The sequence below is a fragment of the Mesitornis unicolor genome, unplaced genomic scaffold, assembly GCF_000695765.1.
Source record: "Mesitornis unicolor isolate BGI_N332 unplaced genomic scaffold, ASM69576v1 scaffold24683, whole genome shotgun sequence".
Classification (NCBI taxonomy): Eukaryota; Metazoa; Chordata; class Aves; order Mesitornithiformes; family Mesitornithidae; genus Mesitornis; species Mesitornis unicolor.
The window spans coordinates 7,374-19,248 of record NW_010172971.1 but is presented as its reverse complement, the minus strand read 5'-3'; the positions used below and the strand labels follow the sequence as shown (position 1 = coordinate 19,248).

The 11,875-nt window shown below is 49.7% G+C and overlaps 1 protein-coding gene across 1 annotated transcript; it reads left to right on the top strand.

The window, feature by feature from the left end:
* The first annotated feature begins 560 nt into the window (after nucleotides 1-560).
* SLC29A3 (solute carrier family 29 (equilibrative nucleoside transporter), member 3) lies at nucleotides 561-8,772 on the top strand. Its single transcript, XM_010180578.1, has 5 exons — nucleotides 561-809; nucleotides 4,712-4,794; nucleotides 5,843-6,069; nucleotides 7,234-7,396; nucleotides 8,103-8,772. Exons 1-5 carry the CDS (start codon nucleotides 561-563, stop codon nucleotides 8,770-8,772), a joined length of 1,392 nt encoding a protein of 463 aa, XP_010178880.1.
* The last annotated feature ends 3,103 nt before the right edge of the window (nucleotides 8,773-11,875 follow it).

The window sequence follows — 11,875 nt, the reverse complement described above, 5'->3', positions numbered from 1 at the left end:
TGCTGCCGTGGTTTGCGCTCGCCTTGCAAAGCCTGCTGGGCTTGCGTTAGTTTACAAGTCCTGGTCCAAAGCGCTGTTAGTTTATGAGTAATTTTTTGCAAAGCCCGGATGACGTTATATGGGAGTTTACAAGCCGCTCTGCCAAGCCTACTGGCGTTGAGTGAAGTTTACGAGTCATTTTAGAAAGCCTGTTGGTGTTACGTTAGTTTACAGTTTGCTCTGCAAAGCCTGGTGGCAGCATTAGTTTGCAAGCTGTTAATTATTTCTTTTTGGAGCTTTGTGCATGCTGAGTTTTACTGCTTTTGGTTAATTATTAATTATGGATGCAAACATGGGTGCTGCTGTGGCAGAACCTGCCCCCACCACGCATTGGGTCCCTTCTCCCATGAGGAGCCAGCTGTCTCAGTGCTGAGCTGGTTCAGCCCACTCATCCAGCGTTTGCTGGGCCACTGCTGGCCAAAGGGCAAGGGAACCACGCACAGTGGCTTGCGAGCAACAGTTTGCAACCCTCATGTGATAATAACTTTTTTGGTGGGTGTTTTTTGCAGGGTACCAGCGCCATGCACCCCACAGCTGGTGGCTTTCCCCGAGATGAGGAGCCCTTGCTCGAGGAGCCCTTGGTGAACAGATACAGCCGGCAAAAGCCAGGCGACCGCTTACATGGGGCCTACATTATCTTTTTCCTTCTGGGCATCGGGTCCCTGCTGCCCTGGAATTTTTTCATCACGGCAAAGCACTACTGGATGTACAAGCTGCAAAACTGCTCGGATCAGGCAGGCCCAGGGGGACAGGCAGCATCTGATCTGCGGGTGAGTGTGCTGCTTTCAAGGCAGGAGAAAAAAAAAAAAGGCTGTTCTCCTTCCTTACTTGCTCTTTTTCCCCTCTATGTCCCCAGAAGGTGAGTGAATGTCCTCTGGGGTTTTGCCTGCTGCAAACCTTGGGTAGGCATTTATTTGGGAAGCTCAAATAGTTTCAAGGAAGATGCCTAAAACTAAAAGACATAGCACGCTGTGGTCTGTTTTTTTACCTGTATTTGAAGTGCTAAGGTTTAAAAAATTCGGTTTAACCTGCCCTGTAAGCAAGGCTGCCTTTCACAGGACAGTTTCTACAGTACAAGGTAAAAATCTGTTTGTGCTTTTTTTGTCCTTCTTGCTTGGTGAGCCCCAAGCACCGCAGGACTCTGTGCTTTCGCAGCCAGACTTGGCTGCAACTCCCTGCGGGCTGGGAGATAAATTACCCTGAACTTCTGACTCCGTGGTGAGGCATCGAACACATTTTAGGCATTTTCTCCCTTGCACTGGCTGGTGCAGCCCATCATTTGAAGGCAGCAGTGGGGCTTTGCAGGAGCACCAGCCCTGGAGCATGGGACTTGTGATAGTCTCAAGCCTCAGGGTGCTTTACTGCTCTTCCTTCAAGATCTGGCAGGTGTGACCAGAGCATCTCCTTGCAGCCATAAATAGCTGGGTTTTGGCATATGGGATGAGTAGCTTGTCACAGGGCAATTGATGAGCTGGCTTTGGGGCAGCAGGCTTGATGGGCTCTCTGTTTCTCCCCAGAAAAGCCGCCTTCTCTTGCTCCTCATGCCATGACAGGATTGTCTCCCTGTGCCACCCTGACAAAGCAAGGCCATTCCTTTGTGGCTGGAAAAAGTGTCAGTGTGATGAGACCGCATCCTGGTCTCCTGTTGCAGAACTTGTTTGAGTGGTTTGGGCACATCTTGTTTTTATATAAACACAGAGCTTTGTGTCACGTCCACGTTTGCTCTATGATTCTTCACATCAGTATGACATCCATGGCTGTTTTTGTTTTAATAGTCGTTAAGCCTGCTGCCTCTTTGATGGGGAGTAAGTGGAGTGGCACTGATGGTGCTTGCATGCCAGAATGCTGAAGTACTGGTGTGCTGGTGTAAATTGAGATACTGGGCGGATTAAATTGATGGGGACCAACACCATGAATAGGCTGCTTCTGTGCTAGCAAGGGTGCTCAGAGAGGGAGTGAAGGATGCTCCACTACCCCATAGCATGATGTCCTCCCAGATTCCCTGCATCCCATCCACTCCTCATGGCTTCTACGTCAGGTTCATCCAAGGCAGTTCTTGAAAAAGCTGTTTTCCAGTAAAGTATCACTAGGTGTCTTCTTCCTAAAAACTCTTGCACAGCTGTATTCCTGATCAGATCACCTATGTTGAAAGATGTTTTTCTTTTCTCCGTATGGCCGTGACACAATGCTTTCTACTTTCTCCCTTGAAAAGCAACCTAGCTTTTCCATGGCAGTTGAGTCTGATCCCATATAAACCGGTTGGTCCTGTTTCTGCCCTGAGTGGTGAGCCACAGTGCTGCAGCAGGAGGGCTTACCTGCAAACAAAGCTCGGCTGCTCTTGGGTCCAGCCTGCTCGCTGCTGCTAATTTCATGGTCCATGCTCCAGGTAATGCTCTGGTGCCTTCAGCCACCACCGTGAGCCTGGATTGCTTTTCCAGCCCAGCAGGAGCCCAGCTGCCAAGTCCAGGCTGGAGTGGGACAAAAACTGCTTTGCAAAAGCATCTCAGCAATGCCAGGCAATGCTGGCCAACACCAGTGACTCATTTGCCACCGTGATGCTTGTTTGGGGTTTTTATTAAGGTGCTGAGTGTGTGCTGTGCATTGTGGCAGCATGTTTGAGGATGCTGTGGTTAGTATAGGGTTGAACACCTCCATTACATTTCTCGGCTCCGTGGTTGAGGGATGACACCTTCCCTGCGAGAGGCAGAGGTGAGAGGAAGGTGACTTTGGCGAGAAGGAAGATGTCAGATTTGCTTGATATACGTTTCATAACCAAAACTTCACTCTGAAAGCATGTCTGTGATGGGTGGGAATACCCATACAGGGAGAAGAGTTGGATTAATACCCAATGAGCAGGAGCAAAGAGGTGAGATGAGTGTGGAGCCTCATATTTTCCTTTGGTTTAGGCATAGATTAAATTTGCCACTCACCATTCTGCCACTGCATTAAAAACGTTGTGTGAGGCCTTTGCTTTTGCACAGAAACGACAGCAATTGAAAACTTTCTACGTGGCTTTTTCTTTCCAGCAGGGTTTGGCCACAAGTAAAGCAGGGTAAAATTTCCCAGCGCAGTGCAGGCTCCTCAGTTTCTTAAATACTTTCCCCTGCTCTCTTCGTGCTGCCGGTGTGAGCACGTTTGTTTGGAACAAATGTTTTCTTTCCCTGGGGTTCTTGAAACACAGTATCTCTGCTGGATTACTGCAAGTGTGGATACTCTTTCACTTGAATGAAAGTGTTACAAAGTCTTTCCCCCCACACACAGAAGATAAAGAAAATTAACTTGGAAGTATATTAAATATCCCTGAGTTGGTTTTGGGGTTTGTTTTAAGTAGGCTGATAAATAGCTTTTAGTTTTAGCAGCCAACTTTGCATTTTGTTTTGTCTTTTCTCCTATAATTCATCACATGGCCGTAGGGCTTTGAGCCTCCTGCTTCACCAAGCTGATGCTAAGTGCAGGTATTTATGTCTCTGTCTATATGGACCTGCTAGGAGCAATTATTAGATTTTTTCCATCGCTTACAGTGAAGCTCCTGATAGGGAAGAATTAATGAACATGCTCGTAAACTGATTAAAAGACTGGGACGCAAAGCTGCAAATAAAAAGAGAAATGTGTGGAGAAAACGTGCCGACTGCCTTCTCATGCTCGGCCGCGACGTGGCCCCATCTCCGTAGCTAGGTAACTGCAGAAAATGAAAGCCCATCGCAATAGGGGTGAATATGTAGGTCATCCTCTTTGTGATCATCGTCCCGCCTGCTGGCTGAGATTCCCGCAGAAAAAAAAACAGAGGATTAAGCACCTCGAAGGGGAGGAGATGGAGTAGACACACTTTAACAGAGTAATACATAAAATGGATTGAAAATGTAAGTGTTTGGCTGCAATCTTGGCAGAGAAATCTCTCTCTCTCTGCTGTGGTTATTGCTTTCTGCGTGCCCAGCCTGACCTCTGTGCGAGGTGGGCTGGTGAATATTGACTGATGCTGCAGCTGACTTGCTCGGATGATGTACAAGTTCCCAGTGTAAATGTGTGCTGAGTTTCAATACAGTTTCTCAGCGAGTTTCATGTGTGCAGAGAAGGAGACCAGGAGGGAAAATAATGTCCCCGTGACCCTGCTCAGGCTGCATTTGTTCGAACACGTTCTCAGGCATGGTGTCCCAGTTGCTCTGCGTGGAGAGGAATGCACAGATTTGCCAGCCGTTGCGGGCTTTTGAGGCAGTCGGCTAATAATATTAATGCCTTTGTGTCCCAGTTTATGAAAACTAGCCCTCATGGAGCTCAGGTAGGATAAAAAGTTCTGGGGCTTTGTTCAGGATGCCAGAGCCAGCAGGAGAAATTCAGACCTCCTTCTTTCGTGTGCTGCCCCATGGGACCAGTGCAGCAGTAAGGCAGGTATTTCCTTCACCATTTTTTGCTTCTGAATTTATTATGTCCCTAATTTCCTGAAATATCCCTGGGCTCTTTCAGGATCAGAGAGCCCTGGTTTGGTTTCCATCGCCTGCTTCCTTTCCCTGTCATTCTGAGCAGCTTTGCAACACGTGCTACAATGCACTGAGGTGAACATCTCCATCATCATTTCCCACGTGTGCTATATTGTACTGTATTTAGAACCTGAAATTCATGTGTTGCTGCCACCCACCAACCTTTCTTTCTTTATTTATTTTTTTTTCCCTGGCAGGACTTTTTTGAGAGTTACATCTCCATTGCTTCAACTGTGCCCTCGGTGCTATGCCTGATCGGAAACTTCTTGCTCGTCAATAAGTAAGTGCCGCTCTGTCCCCAGCTCTGTTAGCTGTGGCTCTCCCTGCTGTGCCTGCATCACTCTTGCTTTTCTCTGGCTTCAGCTGTGGATCCCAGCTCAGCCTCTCCTTCCTTTGGGGGTTAGCCATGGGGGACACAGGCCATCATGAGCACAGCCTCTCTCTGTGGCCAAAATCCTATCATCTGCCCCTGCCGGAATTGCAGCCAGCTGAGGTGAAGTGAGCTGAAGCACTCTGCTTTCCACCAGCAGCACCCTTGCCTGAGGTTGGCTTGAGCTGCACCACTAAATAAATAATTCCTTGTCTTGGCAAACAGTCTTTCTGCTTAAAAATGCCATCATTGTCACCAGGGTACTGGCTGATGAGAGCTGGGCTCATCCAGACAGAGGTAGCACCTTTCTGTAGCCCTACCAGCCATTGAACTGGGTTAAAAAAGGACCAACTGTGCCTTGTGACAAGCTTGACTTAAATCTAAAATAGCCACATCCCTTCATTTGTACCCTTCCTTATCCCAGATCAAGCCCCTGCATGTTTTGAGGCCAAGCAGAATGTGTTTCTGTGCTTCATCTCTAGATCTTGGCTGCTGGTCCAGCTCCCCACCTCTCTCCCTTGCCCCTTCCGTCCTGCCTCCAGCCAGACCACCCAGTCTCCTGGCTGGGCAATAACAACATTGCTCAAACAGCTGGTTGTCTCCTAGTGACACCCCTTGGGTTGCTTTCACCCAGCCTGCTGTGTTCCCCAGGCAGACTTTGTTGCTGCTGCTGTATGTTGCTCCAGCAATGGGTGTAGCTCCTGATTTTGGGGACAAATGGGTATTTACCAATCAATTTTGCTTATAGACTTAGTTCTGCTCATGGAAAAAGTGAAAACCGCAGAGTTGATGTCCATGGCCTTCTATGAAAAATCATAAATTTTTTAATTCCTCATCACCCCCACCTTTTTCTTTATTTTCTTTGATCCTTCTCACAGCAGAGGAGTTAGTGTCCTCTGCATCCCACCTTCACATTGTAGTTTTAAATGCAGGAGTCTCTCCTTCCACTTGTGCCCAGGGTGCCTGCCAGCGTCCGGATCCTGTCCTCCCTCTTCATCATGCTGGCCATCTTCCTGGTGATCACGGTGCTGGTGAAGGTTGACACCTCCACCTGGACCACCAGCTTCTTTGCCCTCACCATTGGATGCGTGGTCGTTGTCAGCAGTGCCTCAACCGTCTTCAGCAGCAGCATCTTCGGTGTGTGCAGCTGCTTCCCCATGAAGAACTTGCAGGCGCTCATCTCAGGTTGGTGTCCCGCAGGCCTGCTGTCCTGGTGGGACTGTGCTCTTGGGCTTTCTGTGGTTGGGTGGTTGGTTTTCTTTCCCTTCTGTCTGGCGTTTTGTCACATGGGGTTTATTTTAGAATCTGAAGTTTGTGTTAAAGATAAAGGGAAGTTGCTTAGGGAGAAACAACCTTGGTCACATGAGCCGGTGCTCCTGTTTCTGTAAATACCCATGAACCACAGTGCTGAGAGCTCAGCAAAGATGAGGAGAGCACTGGTCTTTCACTGTCCCTGCCCAAGAGGCGAACACCCTGCAGAGCAGCTCCAGGCAGTGCCATAGCTTGACCTGGTGATTTGTTCTGTGCAGGGAGAAGGGGGGAAGGAGGTACATCCCTCAGCTCCGCTGTTTCCAGCTGGGGGAGTCTTCAGCTGTGCATTATCTCCTCCTTTCTGTTCAGCATCTCCACGAGTGATGAGAGGCACACTGGGAGCCATGAGTGATGAGTTCCCTGGAGGTCTGATAATGTTATAAATGTGCTGTGGAACAGCTGACAAACTAAGAGGGGAAAATCAAGATGGAGAATTTTTTTCTGGGGCTGAGACAGAAGTGTTTTAATGAGTTTAGCCCAGTGGGGAAATCACCGCATCTCCGAGACAATGTACCTGTTGCTGGTGGCTTGAATCCCCATTTGGGGGAGTGCAGAAGAGTGGTGGTTACATGTGTGCTGGTGGAAAGCCACGTTTAGGCTCTGGGCCTTCTCTGCAGGAATTGGCACATGCAAGCCCAGCAGGTCAGGTCCCATCCTGACCCTTGTGCAGTGCTGCACAAGGAAGTGTTGGAAGGGGATGCAGGACAAGACCTGGGCGGTGCAGCCCCACAAATAGCTGTGCTGCAGCAAGGCGTGGAAACGGAGATGAGGTGGTGTGCAGCTGCACCTCGAGCCAGGTTTGGGGAGCAGTGTGTAGGGCAGGGGGGTGAGCTGCTTCCCCTGGGGGGTTTGTGCATGCCAGGAGATGTTAATAAGAGGATGCTGTTGGTTTTGGGTTCCCCCTCTGCATCAAAGTCCTCCATGCTGGAGGTGCTGTGGGTTGCTCTCTGCCACCTCGATGTCCTTCACCTGTACCAATCTCGGTTGGGCTGGTTTGGCCCTGGGTGCTGAGCTCTATCTCTCTGGTCCCCTGCGCAGGTCAGGCCATGGGTGGCACAGTCAGCGCCATCGCCTCTTTGATTGACCTGGCGGCAGCAGCCGATGTTACTGACAGCGCCCTGGCCTACTTCCTCACCGCTGACATCTTCATCGTCATCTGTGTCATGGTGTACCTCCTCCTCCCCAGGCTAGAGTACTCCAGGTGAGTGGACTAGGCTGCCGTGGGCATCCCACAAGTGCCAGTTGGGAGGGTTTGCCACTGTCGATGCTGAGCAGGCTTGCAGGAGGGACCCATGGGATGCTTGCTATGCCTGTCCCTGCCTCATCACCACCCCGACATCCCACCATGCGCTCTGGCTCCAATGCTGCACTGCCACCAGCTGTGCTTCCTCATTTGACCAAAACCACAGACTGAAACCACAGACCGAAACTCAGTGGCCACCCCAGTGCCTGCTGAGTTTCTGTCAAGCCTCCCTGGGGAGAGAAGGGTGCTGATGCAGGAGCTTCCGAAATGCATGTAGTCAGCAGAGGGCCATGATCTGGAAGCAGCCAGCCACGTGGGTCCCCACAGGGAGTCTGTATCTGCAATGTTATTCACTGATGTACGTGATCCATTGGTTTTGTTGGTGTTGCAACCCCTGAAACCATCTGCCCTGCCAAATGCCCCCATGCAGTAGGTCCCCCCTGTGAACCACTGAGGGTGTAAAGGGATTCCTGTGGTGGGGAAGAGGGGGTGGTGGGTCCCTGAGGGTCAGCTCTCCATATGAGGAGAACTGGAGGTGCCGTGGGGTTGCTGCAACTGCCTTTGTTGTGTCCAGTCAAATTCTCTGCTGCTTTCTCACCAAATCTCAGTTTGGGTCATCCCCTTCCATGCTTGGCTAGTAATCTCCCTCCTCTTCCTTTTCCAGGTATTACATGAGCAGCCAGAGGGACACCCCGTCTTTGGCTGCCATGCCACCCAGCAGCTCTGGGGAGGATGAGGCAGAGCCAGGAGGCACCACAAATACTTCCATCCTTGCAAAAAGCACTGGCATCTCCCCGCTCTGCCTCATCCTGCAGAAGACTGCCCTCCTTGGCTTCTGCCTCTTCTATGTCTTCTTCATCTCAATCATCATTTTCCCTTCTCTCTCCTCCAACATTGAGTCAATGAGCAAGTACTCGGGAAGTCTGTGGAGCACCAAGTACTTTGCACCACTCACCAGTTTCCTCCTGTACAATTTCGCTGACTGGTGTGGAAGGCAAATCACTGCCTGGATCCAAGTTCCTGGCCCCAAGAGCAAGCTGCTACCTGTCCTTGTCCTCCTCAGGACCATCTTCCTCCCTCTCTTCATCCTCAGCAACTACCAACCCCGGGCTCATATCCAGATGGTGGTCTTCAACAGAGACATCTACCCAGTGGTCTTCACGTTGCTGCTGGGGCTGAGCAATGGCTACCTGGGGACGCTGGTCATCATCTATGGCCCCAAGATTGTGCCGAAAGAGCTGGCTGAGGCGACAGGGGTGGTGATGACATTTTACCTCATGCTGGGCCTGGCTGTGGGGTCTGCCTGCTCCGCTCTTGTTGTCCACCTTGTGTAGAGGAGCAGCTGGGGGGTATACCCTTGGTTTGCAGTGGGGCTGTCAGGTATTTAGGGTTTTTTTTCTCCCAAAAAGCTAGGCACGCTGCAGTTTTGGGGCAGGCTACCTGTTTTGGGGAGAAATTGCATCCAGGGGAAAAGTCCTCCTTCTGGGAAGGGGTGTCCCCTGGGCTTGGGAGCTCCCGTCAAACCTTTGCAACTTTCAGCTCGACCAGAGCAGATGGACCAAAAAAACGCCTTGTCCTCCCCAGGGAGCTCAGGGAAGCACTGGGAACACAGAGGAACCTGTACCTCACTCCAGTGTCGGTGGGCAAGTGGGGCTTGCTGGTGCCACTGCACTGGTTTTAAAGTGAAGCAAGGGCTTTTGGCAGCACCTTGAGTTTTGCTGCCTCATTGTTATGAGTTTAGCCCTGCAGTGTTCTGGTTGTCTCAGGGGGATTCCCATTCATCAGGCTGTGATGGTGCAGTTGAGCTGAAGGGGATCTGAGTTCTGGAGCAGCTTCCAGCAAGATCCGGGAGCAGCTAGCAGCTGTGCCAGAGAGCAGGGCACTGTTTCGGGGGTTTTCATACATTCATCCCATGAAAAAACATATATAAGGGAAACCTCTTCACTTGGACTTCTGCTTGCTTTAATTTTTCCAGATAAAATTGAATAAGGGATCGTCCAGCCCCCAGCATGGTGCTGCTGGTGCCGGGGCTGTATGTTGTGGCCAACCTGAGACCATTTCTCCTGCTGTGACCATGGTGTGATGATTGTAGGCACCAACTTACCTGTCTGCAGCTGAACCCCAAGGAAAGAGAAATGTTGAGTGGTCCTAACCTAAGGTTTTTTAAGGTGCCTTTAGTCTGCATTGAGAGATGTCTATAAAAGCCAGGGAGAGCTATTAGAGATGTGATGTGATGATGTTCACAGTGGAAAGCTGATTAATTTAGGTAGACAGTTGGCACATGATCTCCAGACACTTTCCGAGGGGTGAGCTACTATAACACCCAACAAGAAGGGCCACCCAAAAGGGACGGGCTTTAAAGCCACTTAAACTTCCAGACTAAATAAATTTATGGCATTTATTTACTCAAATCGGATGGATTCATGGTCTAGGAGAGGTGAACTGGTAAGTAAAGATGTAACGGCATAACTTGGCACTGCAGCTGATAGCTCAGGGGTGCTATCTGTGGAAAATACTTCCTTTTAAGACTGGGTCATTAGTAGATGCACTCTCAGCATCTGCTTGCCCAAGTAGTGGTGAAGCAGCTGGTCTGCGTTGCCAGGCCATCTCCTGGCTGTGCTGGATATGGTGGTTAACAAGGGGGAGGATGCAGGGCTGGTGTCTTGCCTGGCTTTGCTGGGCAAACAGGGGGATCAAAACCAGTTATTGCCATGGGGTGAAAGGTAGGCTTGGTGGGCATTGGTTTTTTGTATAAATCCTTTCCAATGTTTTGTCTGGGCTCAGTGGTTATACAGATACAGTTTTGCTTTATGGCTGATTTTTATTTTAAACATAAAATCCAGACATGAGTAGAAAATTTACAGGGTGTGTGGTACCAAGGGGCAGCTTTTTGACACATGGCTTTGCATGTCTGGGCTCTTAGTCCTGTCACTTCGGGAGGTTTGCAGCCCTTTGGCCCCTGGTGCTTGGCCAGGGGTTGCTTTGGCCAGCATTGACCCAGGTGAAGAGACCTTGGCTTGAAGGGCAGCCCAAGGGCTGAGGTAGCCAGTTGTTGGCTGGGCGCTGCTTGTGGGGATGAGTGCTCCCATGACCTCTGCATTACTTGGGGTAATGTGGTAGTCATGTCTAAAAAGCCCAAGCCAACCTCGTGTTGGCAACCAAACCATCCCTTTGTGGCCTTCGGTGCTTCCCGCTTGAGAGCCTGCCATGTGATCTGCTCTTCTTGGCTCATACGTTTTCCTCTGACCCCAGGTACGATGAGATTCTGCTTGTCTGGTGACTGATTTGCACCTCTCCTGATCCTCTCCATCATGTTACAGACCAAATACCTCTTGAGACAAAACTTACTTATCTGGTACCTTTGCTAATAAAGTTAATTCTTGATACTGTGCAACTGCTTGTATCTGGAGTGATTTCTCTTGGAGACACACTGGTGCATGCACTTCAGGTTTGCATTTTTCCTTCTGGTCATCCATCTCTCCCAACTTGGGTTGTAAACTCAGATAAATCGTCGAGAAGGGCTAGGTGAAGGAGCCCTGAGTGAATTGCTTTGAGAACCTGGTTGTTCTAATTTAATATCTCCAAAGGACCCGCAGGTAGGTGCGGAGAGCGTACTTATTGCATCTGCAGGGCAAGCAGGCAAAAAGGGACTTTGTCCTTTGTCTTTCATGGTATTCAGCTAAGAGAAGTTAGCTGAATGAGGGGAAAAATCAATACAGGTTCAAATTGGGTAAGAATCAGGTCTGAGTATGAAGCAGGGGTCTGCTGGTGGGAGCATGGTGGTATGAGGATGGATACCGATGGGCAGCCAGAGTCATGAGCGTGTGGGTGATCCCCCTGCAAAGGGGGACCAGTTATTTATTGAGCATCTCATATAGTGGCAGGGAAGTAATTAGTGCTGTATACTGCCTGGGCAAAGTCACATCTGATGCTCTGTGTAGACCATACCGAAGAGCTCAAGCTAAGAAAATGCAGAATGGTGAGGGAAACGGTGCTTGCAAGGCAGAATGAAGGATGTTGTGTCTCAGGTGCATTAGTCAAAATGCCACCATAGTTTATTACATAATAGTTTTAAATAATGTCTTTGATGAGGAATGTCACCATCCACTCCAGCTTCCAGTTCAGGAATTGTGTGCTCCCTGCTCTACACCAGCATTGGGGTGGCACAGCCAGTAGAAATGCTATGGGGGTCGATAACTTACTTCAGGGTATTTAGCCAGGAGTTTACACTTTTTTTTTCTTCCAGGTCTCAAAGAGCTCTACAAGAGGGAGTTGCTCCCTAGATCTTTGGACCTGGGACACTTGAGGTCCAGAGGAAGTCCTCAGGTATTGGCAGGGCTTGGAGCTGAGCTGAATCTTGAGTACTGTCCAAAATGGTGTTGCCAGATTTTTATTGCTTTAAATAATGCCATCCCCTCAGTCGCTTAAGAAAGACTA